Below are 17,963 nucleotides of genomic sequence, written 5' to 3'. Positions count from 1 at the left end.
ACTCTCTCAGTTGAGGACAAACACAGCAACTTCTTTTAGTTCTTATTCTGTAAACAAGTATCCTTCTTGGAGTTATTGATTACCACATCTTTGGTGAACTATTTATTTCCTGACTTAGCTGTTCACATAAACCCAAGCATATGCTTGAGTGCTATGAATTATTCTTAATGGTAAGAAGGCTACAATGTATTTTGAATACCGTGTATCATATAACTTTGGACATAACTTAAAGCGTTTTTGGATGTGAGTTTAGTGTTAGGAAATCTACAATATATATTGAACAAGACATCTTTGAATTTGTTTGAGACTTGTTTTGTATAGTCCATGGTGGCTTGACCTTGATATTCAGTCAGTGATGACCTTCAACTCCTGAACTTTCTGCTTCTACTTCGCAAGTGTTTGGATTACAGGTGTTTGCCACCCTGTAGTTTTAATTTATTTTATTTTAAATTATGTATATGTGCATAGGCCTGTGCACATGAATGCTGGTACCTGCAGAGGTCAGAAGTGTTGGAATGCCCCAGGAATTATAGATAAATGCAGTTATGAGCCACTGGGAGCTGAACTCAGGTCCTCTGCAAGAGCAGCATGTATGCTTCTTAACTGCTGAACTATCTTTCCAGCCCATAGAGATTGGTTTTTATTTTAAGTGTGTGTGTGAATTTCTGCATGTATAGCTATGCAGCACATGTGTACAATGCCCTCCAACACCAGAAGAAGGCGTTTAGTCCCTTGAAACTGGAGTTACAATACTTGTGAGCTGCCATGTGAGAAAAATATAGGCCTCTGCAAGAGCAGTGAGTGTTCTTAAGCACTGACCCATCTCTCCAGCTCTGTGGCAACTTTTAAATAAAAAATCCATATGTAAAACAAAGTTGTGTATTGTTTAGTTGATACGTTTTGTGAAAAGAGATTAACAGAACCCCCAGGAACCAATGGCCCAGTAGTTGCGAATTTAACAGTTCATGGTCACTTAGCAAAATAGAATAAGCTCAGATAACAAAAACCCATTTAATATATTTGAAAACTAGTAGGGAATATTAATGTTCTATTGAGATATGACTGCAAGATTGTTGGTTACACTCATTCACTTACAGCCTCTGTACTGCACTTACACTTACTGCATTAAAAATTGAAAACTTGCCATTCACCATGGACCCATTAAACATTGATCAAGAAAATGCCCCATAGGCTTGCCTACAGCCTAGTCTTATGGAAGTATTTTCTCAATTGTGGTTCCTTTTTCCAAATGACTGTAGTTTGAGAGAAGTTAACCAAAAACTAACTAGCACAACTATGTTGAGTCCCCAAGTATTATACTCTGTTCTGACGCTACTCACTACTCAAGTTGAATTATGCCATTAGTTGTTCTTCAGGGTGGGAAATGGTAAGTTGTTAGAACTGTTAAAATGCTATATTTAATTCTTGGCTGTATATAGGGTATAATTTAGGTTTGGTTATTTTCTAGATTTTTTTTTAATTTTAGATTCAGATTTAAATACACAGACCTTTATTGCTTTATGACCCTTGCCATAGTGTATGGAAATTTCTTTGTGGGATGAATCATTTCTGGTGTGGTTTTTAAAATTTATTTATTTTTTTAATTAATTACAGTTTATTCACTTTGTAGCCCAGCTGTAGCCTTCTCCCTCCTCCCCTCCCAGCCCCACCCTTCCTCTGTAATCTCCTCCCATGCTCCGCCCCAAGTCTACTAATAGGGAAGGTCCTTTCCCCTCCCCTTCCATCTGATCCTAGCCTATAAGGTCTCATCAAGACTAGCTGCATTGTCTTCCTCTGTGGCCTGGCAAGGCTGCTCTCCCCTCAGGGGGAGATGATCAAAGAGCCAGCCTCTGAGTTCCTGTCTGAGACAGTCGCTGTTCCCATTATTAGGAAACCCACTTGGAGACTGAGCTGCCATGGGCTACATCTGTGCAGGGGTTCTAGGTTATCTCCATGGTGTGATTTTTAACATATATTTTCTTGATGTTTTTCATGACTGATATATTGTGTTGCTTATACTGTAATATTTTATAGTTTAATATTGGAGAGAAGTGAAATATTAGAACCTAGGAGTTTAGAGTGTTGTGTTAAAAATGTGATTTCTTATTAAAGTTCCCTCAGGTGTGGTTGCATGCTTTTAATCCTAGTCCTCAGGAAGCAGAACCACATAGATCTTTGTGAATTAAGAGGCCAGCCTGGTCTACACAGTGAGTTCCAGGCCAACAGGGCTACATTTTGAGACCCTGTCTTAAATAACAAAAAAACCCCAAAAAGCCATAGTTTATTAGTTGTTGGCTTCTTTTTGTTGTTTTGTTTTGATTTGATTTGAGACAGGGTTTTTCTGTGTATCGTTGGCTATCCTAGAATTCACTATGTAGACCAGGCTGGCCTCAAACTCAGAGAGATCACCTGCCTCTGCCTCCCAAATGCTGGGATTAAAGGCATGTGCTACCATCTCCAAGCTAGTTGTTGGGTTCTTATTAAACAACATAATGCTTATTACAGGAAACCTTGATAAATGATACTCATAACAGTTTTTTTTTAAGATTTATTTATTATGCATACAATATTCTATCTGCAAGAGGACACCAGATATCATTATAGATGGTTGTGAGCTACCATGTGGTTGCTGGGAATTGAACTCAGGACCTCTGGAAGAGCAGTCATTGCTCTTAACCTCTGAGCCATCTCTCCAGCCCATAACAGTTTTATTTAAAAAATATTTATTTATTTATTATGCATACAATGTTCTGTCTGCATGTACACCTGTGTACCGGAAGAGGGTACCAGATCTAGATGATTGTGAACTACCATGTGGTTGCTGGGAATTGAACTCAGGACCTCTGGGAGAGCAGCCAGTGCTTTTAACCTATGAGCCATCTCTCCATCCCCTCATAACAGTTTTTAATAATATTTATATAGATGAATTAATATAAAACTGTTAATTAATATAATTAATATAAGAATGTTAATACCAATAGCACTGTAAGGAGCAAATGTGGTTTTGGGTTTATAATGCTAAATTTCATATCAGAAACATACACACCCTTTTATTGCATGTGACCTTTTCAGTAGTGTATAGCAATTGCTCTGTGGGTTGCATCAGTTCTGATATGATTTTTAAAATGTAGTTGATTATATGTATTACGTACATTAAAAGAAATAAAATATTCTTTGTTTTAAGGAAATTAACAGTAGAGGAAAATTGCCTATTAGAGAAAGAAGAAAAACTTTCCAAAGTAGATGGGAGGATCAGCCGTGTGACCGAGGAGCTGGAGACCTGCAAGTATGAAGTACTCTTTCTCTCTTTTCCCTCTCTCTCTCTTTTCTTTTCTTCTCTTCTCTTTTTTCTTTTCTTTTTTCTTTCTTTTTTCTTTCTTTCCTTTCTTTCTCTCTTTCTCTCCCTCTTTCTTTCTTCTCTTTTTATCCTTTTCTTTCTTTGTCTTTTGAGACAGGGTTTCTCTGTATAGCCTTGGCTGTACTGGACTTCCTTTGTAGACCACGCTGGTCTTGAACTCAGAGATTCACCTGCCTCTGCTTCCCTGAGTGCTGGGATTACGGGCATACACCACCACAACTGGTTGGAATGGCTTATTTTTATTTTAATATTTTTCATTCAGATTTTTTGTATTCTGTATGTATTTAGAAAATGTGAAAAGGAAAATGTTTTCTTTTCAGGGACTTTGATACTTAAGTCTCACATTGAATATAGACATATTTTATGTTAATATCAAGTTTGTAGTTATTAATGCTTGGTGGCCTATGCATGTAACCTACTGCTGCAATCCCAGCCTGTAATCCCAGCATTTGGGAGGTGGAATAGAATGATCACAAGATCAAGGCCACCCTTGGCTAAATAGTGAGTTTGAAGTCAGCTTGGGCTATGTGAGACTCTGTTTCAGAGAAGGAAAATGGAGAGGACAGTTATTCAAGCTCAAGTGGCTTTGTTCAAATGGGGAAGAATGTACACATTATTATGTAAAAGTATGGTTTTCTCTATGCTCATTACAGCTACCAAATAATGACACAAAGACCTGTTAAATTTATTAGTTAGCTTAAAAATAACATAGCTGGGCAGATACTCATCTATTCTAACCCACCTATGCTGACCTACTTCCAGCCATGTGCTCTTTATTAACCAATGAGAGATGATGGAGAACAATTTTTACACAACATAAAGCAGGAGATGCTTCAATAATAGTGACAATGTCCAGGGATCTTTTTAGCATTCCTAAAAATAAAAACCTGAGGACCAGGCATGGTGGCATGTGCTTTTGAGTCCAGCACTTGGGATGGAGAAATAGGAAGATTATAAATTTGCTCAAGGCCAGGCTAGGCTACATAGTGAAGAGGCTAGTGAGTGTAATAATAATAATGTATATAAAAATATGCCACATACAACAAATCTTGTATGAGGAGATTTATTGTACAGAAGTGGGGAGGGAGAGAGGAGAGAGAAAGAGAGAGAGAGGAGAAGAAAAGAGAAGAGAAGAAAAGAGTGAGGCACCCCAGGAGGGAGAAATCAGACAAGGGGAAAGAAACCGAAGCAGAGAGAGCAAGAGGTGAGAGAGAGGAGATAGGATCTTTTCATCCTAGGATCCCTTGCAGAGGCAACAAATGATGTAGTCACAGGCTGCCTTAATGTTAACATTCTTTCCTTTTCCTATAATTAAAAAGTGAGCTAGGGAGGGTGACAAGGTAGGAATGAGGATGTTGAACTGCTTCTCATGCAAGGCAAGGTAAAGTCTATAAATGTAGGTTCATTGGCCACCATGCAACGGAGTAAAGAGTAGAAAAAAGGGTAAGAGCACCAAAATGTCTGGATTATGTAGTGGAGGGGAAGCCCCTGCCCTGGAAAATTTAGGGTAGTGGGCAGGTTATGCCGGCCATGTTCTGCAGTAGATATGGACTGAGGAATGCTGGGAAAACCTGGGGCTGTTTGTCCCAGGTCTGAAGCACACCATTCCAGCCTTTTGTTGATAATAAATGGATAACAGGTGAGGACTTTTCTGGCTATTTCTGATCTTGCGGATTGGGGCAAAAGGCTGAAATGTTGGCCAACTCTGGGAAAAGCAGGCTGTTTTGTTGCTCTCCAGGATTTGTGAGAACATATGTGACTGGGAGGAAAAGTGCAGGTCTGGCTTGATACAGTCTGAGAGGTTAGACTGGAGCACCTGTGGCGCTGACTTGGATGTGGACCTGAGAGGATACCAGAACATAAATATGGGCAGAAGATAAAGTTGAGTAGGTTAAGGAGAAAATTTATTTTAGGTGTACATTTGGGAGAGTGAAAGAGAGGGAAGGTTTGGAGTGAAAAAGAGAAAAGCTTGAGTGTAGGGAACCTTCATTTACTCGATCACTGACAGTAATTAAAAAAGGTAAGGTCAGCTAAGGGATATTGAGGCCAAGTTTGGTTGCAGATAAGCTTAGAGGTCCTTAAAGCGGGCGCTAGGGATAGGGATCTGAAATTTTTCAGAGGACATCCCAGAGGAGAGCCTGGAAGAACCGGTGAATGGACTGTTCCCACTGGGCAGGTATGAGTCAGTGGCCTGTCTGAGATGTCCCAAGGGAAAGTTTGACTTCAATAGATTTGTGGAATCTATCTGTTCAACAGCTCGTAAGCATTGACCAGAGACCAAAGGCACAGTTTCCTGGTACAGACTTGGTTTATCCAGCTAGGATTTTTGGCAGCGTGTGAGATGGGGAGGAATAGACAAAACTGCTGGAAGGGGACTCTCATCTAAGGGAGAAGGTATAAACCTTTGTGTGACTTTGTTTTAACCACACTCAAGCAGTGGTACTCATAAGGTTTAACTGAAGTTAAAATTAGGCCCAGGAAGCCAGTGGTGGTGATGGTGTGTGTGTATGTGAGATATATATTATACATGTGATATATGATATATTGTGTGTGAGTATTCTGCCTTATAAGTGTAACCATAAGCTCATCTTTGAGAAATGCTAACAGATTTTAAAGCACATCTTTTTCTGACCTGATTTTTTTGTTTGTTTGGGTGACTGGCTGGTTTGATTTCTTTTTTTTTTCTCTCTCTCTTCTCTTTTTTTCTCTTCTCTTTTTTTTTTTTTTCTTTTCTTTTCTTTTCTCTTTGGTTTTTTAAGGCAGGGTTTCTATATGTAGCTTTGGCTGTCCTGGAACTCATTCTGTAGACCAGGTTGGCCTTGAACTCAGAGATCCACCTGCCTTTACTTTCTGAGTGATGGGATTAAAGATGTGTCACTGCTCCTGTTTATACTTTTGTAGTCATGTGCTCTCATTCCTTACTATATATAACCATAGGGGAATAATTACTTGTTTCTTATAGACAGCGCGTCAAGGATCTTGAAGAAGAGCTGGAGAGAACAACTCATTCTTACCAAGGGCAGGTATGTGTGTGTGATTGCTGTTATGTACACAAAACAATTTGACTCATAGAACAGATGCAGTAGTATAGCTTCTTTCTCTCTTGAGGTGTTCATGAGTCTGTGAAATATTTCTAGGGAGCCAAAGATTCCGAAATCAGAAATTATGAATTTTTTTATTTTATTTCTTTGGGAATGAGGATTATGTAGTCCAAACAAATGTCTGTCACTATTGTAGTCCCATGTTGGGCTCTTGATCTGTTCCTTGGAAACTCTTGTAGTTGATTATCATATGAGGTTTGTTGGAATTTAAAAAAAAAAACAAAACTTAGATTCAGTTTTTGTTTAAGAGTTGAGTAGAGCAGATCATGTGTATACATGAAAGCGTGCTTTCAAGTGCTTGTACTGCTTCAGAGATGTTGGGGCACCTTGAATTCTGTGGCTAGTGCTGGGAGTGAATGCCTTTTATTTAAGAAAAATCTTTATAACTTTGTTTTTTTAGGTTATTTCTCATGAAAAGAAAGCACATGATAATTGGGTAAGTTTTAAGTTTCCCTAAAGCCCTTTATCAAATTCCTGTCAGAAAATACACTACTCATTTTAGATTAGGTTAAAATATAAACAGTATTTAAAATAATCACTTTCTCTTGGTGGTGTCGCATGGGTTAGTCTCAGCACTCAGGAGGTAGAGGCAAGTGGATCTCTGTGAGTTTGAGGCCAGCCTCGTCTACAGAGTAAGTTCCAGGACAGCCAAGGATACACAGAGAAATCCTATCTCAAAAAAACAAAAAAGCAAAAACAAACCAAAAAATTCCAGCCAACTCCCCCCAAACACTTTCTATTAATTGTATTAATTTTACCAGTGATAAAATAATATTAAAGACCACAGACACACTGAGAAGTGATCATGTTTTATTTTGAACTTTATTTGCATTTTTATTTCTGAAAGCAGTTAAGTTATAAAATTACATAGACATTAAAGAAACCCTGGAGGTGGGCAAGATGGCTCAGCAGTTAAGAACACTTGTTGCTCTTCCAGAGGACCTGCCTTTTATGTAGTTCCGAGTATGTCGGATGGCTCACAATTGCCTGTAATTGTAGTTGCAGGTGATTTGACACCCTCTTCTATTTCTTTGGACACCTCCAGTCACACGCACGCACACGCACACACAGCAAGCAGCTCATACTATTGCGTAACTCGTTATATCACATTTAAGCAGAAATTTTTATTAAAATTTAAAAACATTTAAGGGAATTATTACATTTTTACTAGCCAACGTTGTTGGTGTAACAATCTTTTTTGTTCAACATTTATTTTATGATTACATATTGGAAAATAATTTACATAAAAAAATCTTTTTTGATAGTACTAAAATATATTTAAGCTCTTTTTTTCTGTGAATGTTTGTTGGTTGGCTAAAGTCAGTTTTAATGTGTTTTTTACAGTTTAAGTGAAAGCAAATTTGAAAGTAGAGCTTTTACTTGTAAATAGTTGATGGTTATAGACTAAGCTAGCCTTTGTTTATCTTTGTATGGTAAGCTCACTTTTTGCATTTGATCCATCTGTTTTATATATTCTGTGACTGATCTGTAGAGTCCACAGAATGTCTGGAAAACATGTAGAGCACTATATGTTTAGCTTTTATTAGTGATTATTTGGGAATATTGTATGTTCTTGGTATATATTATAACTAAGCTGCCCGTGTTGCAGCACACCACCAACACACAACACACATATACATATTTACAGAACACTTACGTAGTAGCTATACATTGTTCCGTACTTAATAGATGTGCAATATACATTGACTGTATTTAGTTATTAGAAAAATGACCTCTTTTGGCATTCTGTGAAACTGTTTTAGGCCTTTGTAGTTTCCCAGAATTATGGGCATAATGGTCATCTGTTTGCATAGACTTTGCCCTAAGCTTGTCTGCCGGCATGCCTGTTAGGATTAGATACTTACATCACCAAATAATTTTAGGCTCTGATTTTGTATTCAAATAGTAACATTCATTAACAAGTACCAGTTAAACTCCAGGTTTAATGCTTTTGGCTGGCATGAAACGTATTCCCTTTTTTAATACATCCCTAAATTTAAAATGTTTGGTATTGAGTTTATCAAAATAGATATAGACTTGTATGTTTCCAGTTGTAATATTATATGCCATCTTTCTGATATTTGTGTTGCTTTTGCATATTTAAGTTTATGTAGATATATTTGCAAATGTATTATTTTATTCAAGCTGGCAGCTCGGACTTTTGAAAGAAATCTCAACGATTTAAGGAAAGAAAATGCTCTCAATAGACAAAAGTAAGTATATTTGGGGGAATACTTTAAAAGTGTAAAATAGTTTCTTTATGTAATGCTTGTATAAGAATAAATTAAAAAATTGTAATTCCTACTAATCTATTATGAAATATCTAGTTAGTTTTACTAGGTGTGAAGTTTTATTTATTTTTGTTTGTTTGAAATACTCAGGCTACTACAGTGGCACTTTAAAGAAGCTTTTACAAGTTACATTGTAAAAAGTGTAACTTAAACAAATTTAAACCAGTAAGAGTGGAGAAAAAAACAAGCGTGTGCAAAAGAAAGGATATGTCTCTCTGGTACAGCGATGCTTGGAAATTAGCGTTCTTCAGTTCTAGGCAGAATAGTATTTATTGTCTGAGCCCTGGTGGTTGTTGTTGGGTGGTGGTTGTTGGGTGTCATGTTGTATTGTAATAAAGTAAAAGAGTAAAAAAGGGATGCTTTTCTCAAGGGAGGTAGCACTCTTCTAGAGTGTTGGACTTGTTTGCCAGACTGTACTTTCAGCACTGTTAAAAACTAGTTTCTGTCTTCTGGCATATAGCTCGGAAATTAAAGCCAGACAGTTGGTTTTATATAAGGTATAAGTAACATTTGTTTTAAAATATGACATTTAAAGATACTAAGTGTAGGAAAAAAAATAGTAGTGCAATTATTGGGATTTCAGATTTTACAAGGGCAAGTGTAGGTAACTCAGAGCAAAGTTTTGTGCTGTAGCCCTGGCCTTTTCATTTAGATGGAATCAGTTAAACCCCGTCTCACTTTCCTTAGTTATAAATGACACATTTGGCATTAGTTCATCTTGAATGCTTCTACTTCAGAAAAGTAGACTCTGTGAAGTAGCACTTACCAAAGTCTAGTTTTAAAGAGCCAAGTAGTTGTAAACACCACTGCCCTAACAAGAAGCTCTTTACCCCATTGCAGTTTGGGGCTGTGGAAGGGATGTGGGCAGTTTTTCTTTTCTGCACATGTCAGTTTTGTGAGAGTATCTGGTTTGGAAGTGGCCTTTGCTTAAAATGTGGTGTTTCTCTTGGATGAGTAACTCAGAGATGTTTTTCTTTGCAGATTAACTGAAACAGAGTTTAAATTTGAACTTTTAGAAAAAGATCCTTATGCACTTGATGTTCCAAATGCAGCATTTGGCAGAGGTAGTCTTCTTTTTTTTTTAAAACCCCTTGTTTGAAATACATATTATGTATCCATATATATTGTATATATAGTTTACATTAGTGTAAGTTAACATTTTCACTTAACGGATTTTGTAGCCAGGATTCTATTTGAAACTGTTTTATTAACTCTAAGTTTCTGGGTTTTGTTTTCTTAACAATAATGCAAATGCAAAAGGTATCTCCCTTTCTCAGTGATATGCCATGACAGACACTTAATGCTGTCAACTCCTTGAAAAGCCCAGTGCTCTTAATAAGGTACCAATAGTTAATTTTTGGGAAAATGAATGACAAGTACCTAAGTGGGATAGCATTGTGACTGTTTACGCATTAACAGTATTTTGAGATTTACTTCATTAAAGTGAGAATTAACATTGCTTTTCAAAAAATTTCTAAAGTATTAATTTAAAAGTCAGGTCAGACTTAGTCTAAAGTTTGGTTACTATCATTATCCCAGGAACGCAGCAAATCATTTTTGTGAATCAACTTTCATTAAAATGTAAATATGTCTTACATTTAAAAATATCAGATTGCTGTAGCAAAGCATGGAGTGGAACAAGTATATAAGAATTTTAGTGTAAATCTAAGTGTAGGAGTTTAGGGGATTAAAGCTATCTTTTCTGTAAACCATTTGGGTGTAACAGGTATGCTTTATAAGGCTTACTATGATTCAAGTGTGAATTCCCTGGTGTTTAAGTTCAGATTTTGTTGCTGTTTGGAAGCATAACCACAATTTGGGAATAAATATGTTTACAAAATTGTAGGGCTCTTAGTCATCTGGATTACAGAGAAATGTATTGGATGCATGATAGTATAAAGCTGAATCTTTTACTTGTAAGGATTCGAAAGTAATTTCTGATTCTTCAGAGTATTTTATATATTTATTTACTTTTAAAATCTGACTTTTACAAAAGTGTTTTATGGTTGAACATGGCCTGTCTGGCTCTGATTTAAATTAAGCACTTCCATATTATAAACCTTCACAGTTGAAATATTGGGAAACATACTGTCAACAAATTCTCAAACAATATGGGTATTGTAGCAGACACCTTTAAGTCTAGTACTCTGAGGATAGGACAGGAGACTCTGCTCCACAACATCCACCCCAGGCAAGCTAGTGCCACATAATGAGACCGTTTCAAACACCAAAACAAACAAACAAAGCAAACCAATGTCATGCTCTCTAAATCCTTCTGTGCCTTGAGAGTGCCACCAGCATCCTTTGTTTAACCTGTGAGGTTACTTACAGTAAGCTAATGGTTTTGTTTTGTTTGTGGCTCTTTTGTCTGTTGGTTGTTTTTTTATGTATTGCATGTTCTGAAAATTGCATTTATTTAACCACAGCTTGTAGGCTGCCCTCGGCATTGAACAGCTATAAATGGCATTCAACACAGATAGAAACCCCTTCATATTTTATAACTCAGAACTCTGAGGGCTGAAGAGATGGTTCATCTGTTAAGAGCACATACTGTTCTTGCAGAGGACTTGAGTTCGGTTCCTGGCACCCATATCAAATAGCTCATGGTCCCTCTAACTTTACCTCCAGGAGGTCCAATACCTCTGGCCATGTAGACCACTGCCACTTACTTACCCAAACTTAGACAAACAAACGTGCAACTTAAAAATAAAGTCTTAAAAAACATGAGAATAATGTTTAGCTTTATATATAAATGTAAGGTTGACAGAATTCAAGTTCTCAGTATTCATATATACAACCTAATATTTTTTAATTGACTAAATATCTAATATGTTCAAAAGCTTTAAAAACACCAGGCTCCCTATTTTATTTAATTCTGTGTAGTGTTCAGAGCACAGATTAGATTTAAGCTGACAGTAACTTTATGGTACAACTAACTGGATATGCATTTACATCTGCTGTTTTAATTATTCCAGAGCATTCCCCATATGGTCCCTCGCCATTGGGCCGACCTTCATCTGAAACGAGAGCTTTTCTCTCTCCTCCAACTTTGTTGGAGGGCCCACTCAGACTCTCACCTTTGCTTCCAGGGGGAGGAGGAAGAGGTATATTGTTTAAACATTCTTAATACTCTAAATTTCTTCCTTACTTTATATTTTCATCTCAACTTACCTTAAAAATAATCTGTAAATGGACATTTGGAAAGTACAGGCATTCCTTGCACTTATCATAGATTTACTTATTTTTTTAACTGTGTAAAGAATATTGGGCCATATATGGTGGTGTACACCTTTAATCCCAGCAGTTGGATGGCAAAAGAGGATCTCTGTGAGTGTGAGGCCAGCCTGGTCTACATGGTGAGTTTTAGTAAGATTCAGTTAGATTGCATAGTAAGATTCAGTCTAAAAGAATAACAAATAGCAAACTCTCCCTAGCACTGTGTTCTGATGTTTTTCTTTTACGCACAGAGACGTGCAGGCGGCCACCTTAACTCTGAAAACACAGAAATACAGAGTACTCTCAATGCCAGAACGTTGGGTGTAGCACTTTAAAAGTTGTGAATTTTAAAGCATGTCATTGCAGATTTTGGGTTTGAAGGTCTGCAAAAAGAAAGAAAGAAAAAGGAAGGAAGGAAAAGAAGAAAGAAAGAGAAATTCCAAACCCTTCTGCTGCCATGCATTTCCAGTAAGGAATGCTATAAAAGGAGTCAGTGTGCATATTTCAAAACTGTATTTAAAGAATACATAAGATACAGCAGTATAATGAGCATAAAATGTGTTCTGATGAAACGGAATCAGAATGTAGAATTTTTTTAAATAATAAAACATTTTAATTTCAGTAACTTTTTTATTGTAGAAGTTAGAATATGAAAGCCCCACCCCTCTTCTATCCATGGCGGAATTATATATGCTTTGTTAGGCAGAGTTTTCAGGAGACCTAACTCTTACTAACACTTTGAGAAATGGAGCCAGAGTTGTCTGCATTGCTCCCAACCCACCTTGCTCTTTCTGTATTTCCATAGCCAACTTAAGTGTAGGAACTGCTAATGAATGTCTCTAACCATTTATGTAAATGATTTAACAAACTAAATGTGAGGCAGGAGCAAATGAGACTATAAAAACAGCAAGTTAAACCAAACACATCAACATTCTACACTGGATCCACTCATTTCCAGAGGCTCCCAGGCAACCCATGTGCTTCTGCTAAATCAACGCTGTCTGTTGTAAATATTTTAGAATCCTTGTTCTTTGGCATTGGCTTCAAACAGTGAGAATCTAAGTTTCTCAGGTGCCCACGTTAGGTGCTGCAGATGAATGAACAGCCTAGCCTGTTTCCTCTTTATTATCTTCTTGGTCCTCATTTTCCTCCATGAGGAACTATTCTTTACACCTCAGCTCCTGAATTGGGTACTAGCCCTGGCTCACCTCAGGAAGAGCTTTGCTTGCATTGGTTTTGAACTGGAATCTTCTAGGGAATTGACTATGCCACAGACATGGAGCCCTCAGGGGTTTGTATGGAACACTCAAAGGGCTTAAGTTTCGAAATTTACATGTCTGTAGTAAGCCTTGACCTTGCCACCAACACCTTTTACATTGTGACTTTAGTAAGAAATGTGTGTCATGTCATGTTACATACCAATAGAAATACAACTGAAGCCGGCCACATAAAATATTTGCCATTGCATTTTTGTGATTTGTGATACTTTCTATACAATGTTACCACATTTCATTAAGAGAAGAATGTTCATTCATTAAGACAAAGTTAATTTTGTATGGCACACATGGGTAGCAGCTATTCATATCTGAACACAGTATCCTAGAAATAGGATTTAATTGGCTAAACTAATTCACTGGAAGTTGAGTTACATAAGTCAAGGATTGCTTGTATCAAATGTTTATGTTTGAAACTAGAATAAAAATTATTTTTTCTTTCTTCTCTCCTGTTTCAGTGCTTTCCTCTTCTATTTAATTGCTTTTAAGTGACAGTGTATTTAGATTATTTGCAAGGTTGTTTCCTGTCTGTTCAAAAAGTTACAGAAGTTCTTGGTAAATTACCAACAGGCCTACAATCTCCATTTGGACCAAGTTTCCTATGACCAGTTAAAGGACAGAGTGACTCTTTCTCCTTCCTTTTGTTATCTTGAAATTTGAAACCTTGAATAGAGGATTGTGTATAAGGAAAACAATTTATTTTTAGAAAGTGAATTGTATATAACTTGTTCTTAAAACCCTTTAAGCTTTTGTATTTCCAGGTTTGCAATGTCCACCTGGTAGTCACTTGCCTGTGGTTTTGTTCCTGTGGTAGCAAGTGATGTGGAGAGGCTTTGAATCTCTCATTAAGGCCTGTGTGCTTCACTTGAGATATGCTCTGCCAGGTAGACTCCTGAGCGGTCTCCCTTCTCAGCCTTCTCATGAACTAATGAGGAGGATGAGCAAGCTAGAAGAAAAGATACGGGCTTTTGTAGAATGTTTAATCACTGTTGGCTAGAATTAGAGATTTATATTACAACTTACACAATTTTGTCCTCTTAATGTTAGTCAGTACAGTACTTCCAAAGAAGCAATCTGATACTATTTGCTTAGTGGCAGAATCACTGAGATAGGCATATGGCCTCTAGGATGGCTGATAAAAGTCATACCTAAGCAACAAAAACTTGTCTTTCACTTGCTTTTAATTTTGCTTACTATAAGTCTTTACAATTTACTTTCTATACCTTATTTTTCAGTTTTAGTGTTTATTACTTAACCACTGATTATAATTGTAAAATGATGATACTGATAATGCTTAAAGATGAATTTTATAGGCAAATGTTGTTTGATATTTATTTACTCATTTATTTTGTGCTGTGGGATACTCTAATCTCTAATCTATACTCCCAGCCTATAAGCATTTATTTGCTTATGCACATTGTAAAATTATTTTCCCATTTCTTAGATACGGTTTTGGTAGAATTATAATCTAAATCTATCCTAGAGAAGCTTTGGATTTGTATTTGCTTTTAAATAATATCTTGATTTAATTTGATGATAGGTCTTTTGTGTGAGATAAGGAAAGTTTGTGTTTTCTTTAATTAGGCTCACGAGGTCCTGAGAATCTTCTGGATCATCAGATGAACACTGAAAGAGGAGACTCGGGCTATGACAGGTTATCTGATGTTCCCAGAGCACCTTCCGACAGGTCTCTGTCACCTCCCTGGGAACAAGACCGCAGGATGATAGCCCTGCCCCCAGGTGTGTGAAGATAAGTCACTGTTCATATTTGCAAAATATCTTGTGTGGGGGACACATAATGATGGAAGGAAAGAGGGCTGTATGTGTTTCTTATCTTAAAAATCATGATATATTTTAGAAACAAGAGTGAGTCTTTTAAGTCTTAAAAAGAATATTTGGAGGTGACATTATAGGAAGCTTTTCTCAATTGTTTTTATTTCTTATAAAAGTAATACATGTTTATTTTTGAAAATCTGAATAATGTGAGGATGTAGCGCTAAAAGATAAAAATCTCCATCGTTATCTTAGCATCATTTCTTGCCAAGAATTTAGTTATATATATTGAAAGATTTAAACTATATATTCATATGTTCGCAAACACAGACGTTAAAATTCTCTTTCTGCTGCTACTTGAACTCTCAGCAATTGTCCTGCAGGTTCTCCTGCCTTTCAGGAGACTCCTCAGATACTTCCTGGGTGACCAGTGTTCTGGCTGGCGGGTATCTCCCCTTGGGAGTGAGGAGGGCACTCAGCCTTACTGAGATGTGTGCAGCACAGGACGTGCTTCTACTTTGTGGACTTCCCAGGTGTGGCTTGCCTGTAGACAGGATGCATCTGTGGATACCAAGTGCAGAGCCAAGAACAAGATGCCAAGAACAGCACTTTCAGGGCTCCCGAGGCTGAGCTTCTGCTTGTGTCTGGAGCCGAGCCTCTTGCTGCATATACTTTTCAGCTTGTCACAGTCGTTTCATAGCGTTTTCTCATACTGATCATCGCTGGTTTAATTCAGGCTTCTTGATTTGTGGTTGATCTCTGTTCTTAGTCCCTCAAGTTAGCTCTGTTTTTTTTTTTTTTTTAGGTTTTCTCTCAAGATGGTGCTCAGCCTTCACCCTCCAAATCATTTCAGAGTAACAGAGTGGGATTTCTTTCTCTTGTTGACTCCTGCTAGGACAATCACTGTCTCACCAAAACCTGCAGTTCTGTTTGAGTCTTGTGAACACTGTGGGTCTGTCCTAGCTTAAGATGCTCAGGCCTCTCTCACCAGGGGTGCCTGGCTTATCTTTTGGGTGAGGCTTCTGCTTCACTTGCCCCATTATAGAGCCATGTGACTGGAGCAGTGTTTGACTTGGCTTCTTTTTGATAACATCCATTTAGTAAAACAACAGCTGTAGGTTCTCCTCTAAGGACCATGACCTCCCCAGGCACAGACTTTTGAGCAGTACTTTGCATGAATTCCCTCCTCTAAAGCAGTCCTCAAATTCAAATAGAAAATGGTTGGTTACCCTCAAAAGAATCATGGCACTGTTGGGCCAGTGGGTGCATCTTTCTGGAAGATTGTTATTGTAGTATGCAAGATCCATCAGTGCTTCCGTTGGTAACTTTTCTTCTCTTAGAGGACCACCGTGCCTTCTGGCACTGTAAAAGTGAGCCTTCAGGGAAGAAGTTTTCAGGTCAGATAGTTCTCTCTGTGCTATAGCAGAACTATGCTGTGTCTTGAGCAGTGCAGGTTACTGATGAGCTATATCAAGCAAACAAGTGTAGTAAAGCCCTTTTGACCCCATTTAATTTTTACTCCAATTATAATTGATAGTCTGCTTCCCATGTTACTTGCATATACCTTTCTTAAAAAACTGTCCACATAGTAAGACGGCTCAGGAGTTAAGGGTGCTAGCTAACAAGCTTGAAAACCTGTGTTTAGTCCTTGACACCCACATGATGTAAGGAGAGAATTGACTCCTGAAAGCTGACTTTTGAACCTCCACACTCATTTCATGGCATATGTACACACACATACACACACATACACACACACACACAAAAAAAAAAGCGAATGTCTAAAAATCAGCCACATTGTATTTACTGATTTTTGTTCCCAGTAAACTCTAAGAACATTTACTATATTGAGATCAACATTGTTTTGTCTAGTATCTGCCACGATAAGACCCAGATTTAAGGAATAGTAAAGGGCCAAATGTATATATTTTGTGAAAGAATAAACTCTGAGTTTCTGATATTTTGATGTACATTAGAAATAAAACACTGATGTGAAAAAAACAAAACAAAACACTAATGTGGTCTCTTGAGACCTGATTAAGGATTAATTAAGTTTTCAGGTTTTCTACTTCATCCTTATTTTTAATCCCATGTTTGAAGAAAAAGGGTACAATCTGTTTCGATATATGGCTTTCTGTTAACCCCTTGCTTTCATGAGACAACTCTTTGCTAAGATCTAAAAGGTGTGTAAATGAGTTTTAGGATTCTCCTTAGTCACATTCCCTTACTCTTGGGAGCTCATTAAATATAATTCTTTCCATTGACTCTGTTTCATCTGGGTGGTTTCCTTGGGTTTGTGCAGGACATGTTTCAGGGGAGTCCCATGTGGTAAAATCAGAGTAGTGACAAAGCTAACACTGAATTCTAGGAGTTAATATTATGAACCCCTGCATAATGAGGCCATGAGAGGCAATTTGAAGTTATTTGTTACTGTCTGTAGTAGGATAGTACCTTAGTTAGGTTTACTATTGCTTTGATGAAACACATGACCAAAAGCAACTTGAGGAGGAAATGGTTTATTTGGCTTACATTACAACATTGTAGTCCATCATTGAATGAAGTCTGAGCAGGAGCTCAAACAGGGCAGGGACCTAGAGGCAGGAGCTGACACAGAGGCCACAGAAAAATGCTGCTTACTGGCTTGCTCCCAATGACTTGCTTAGCCTGCTTTCTTTTTTTTTTTTTTTTTTTTTATTATTATTTTTTTATTATTTTTTTCTTTTTAGTTACATTTTGTTAACTCTGTGTCCCAGCTGTATCCCGCTCCCTCATTCCCTCCCCAACCCCACACTCCCTCCCTGGTCTCCTCCCTGCCCCTTTCCAAGTCCACTGATAGGGGAGGACCTCCTCCCCTTTCATCTGACCCTGTTTTATCAGGTATCTTCAGGGCTGGCTGCAAAGTCCTCCTCTGTGGCCTAACAGACTGCTCCTCCCCTGGGGGGGGGGGGGG

General features: G+C 37.6%; 1 protein-coding gene across 11 annotated transcripts in view; it reads left to right on the top strand.

Moving 5' to 3' along the window:
* Mia2 (MIA SH3 domain ER export factor 2) overlaps window positions 1–17,963 on the top strand; it is a 94,571-nt gene that overhangs the window by 69,204 nt on the left and 7,404 nt on the right. For 10 of the 11 annotated variants that reach the window (XM_055595434.1, XM_055595433.1, XM_055595432.1 and 7 more), the window contains 7 exons: window positions 3,185–3,286; window positions 6,321–6,381; window positions 6,860–6,895; window positions 8,605–8,672; window positions 9,732–9,814; window positions 11,726–11,854; window positions 14,825–14,980. In XM_055595434.1, the coding sequence (XP_055451409.1) occupies window positions 3,185–3,286; window positions 6,321–6,381; window positions 6,860–6,895; window positions 8,605–8,672; window positions 9,732–9,814; window positions 11,726–11,854; window positions 14,825–14,980 (635 nt within the window). Of the gene's footprint in view, window positions 1–3,184; window positions 3,287–6,320; window positions 6,382–6,859; window positions 6,896–8,604; window positions 8,673–9,731; window positions 9,815–11,725; window positions 11,855–14,824; window positions 14,981–15,818; window positions 16,974–17,963 lie in introns of those variants that run through there. The other variant, XM_055595435.1, reaches the window with a different exon arrangement.

This window comes from Psammomys obesus, unplaced genomic scaffold, assembly GCF_907164565.1.
Source record: "Psammomys obesus unplaced genomic scaffold, mPsaObe1.curated_primary_1811, whole genome shotgun sequence".
In the NCBI taxonomy this organism is placed as follows: Eukaryota; Metazoa; Chordata; class Mammalia; order Rodentia; family Muridae; genus Psammomys; species Psammomys obesus.
Note: the sequence above shows the minus strand (reverse complement) of the source record. Positions and strands in the feature narration are given on the sequence as shown.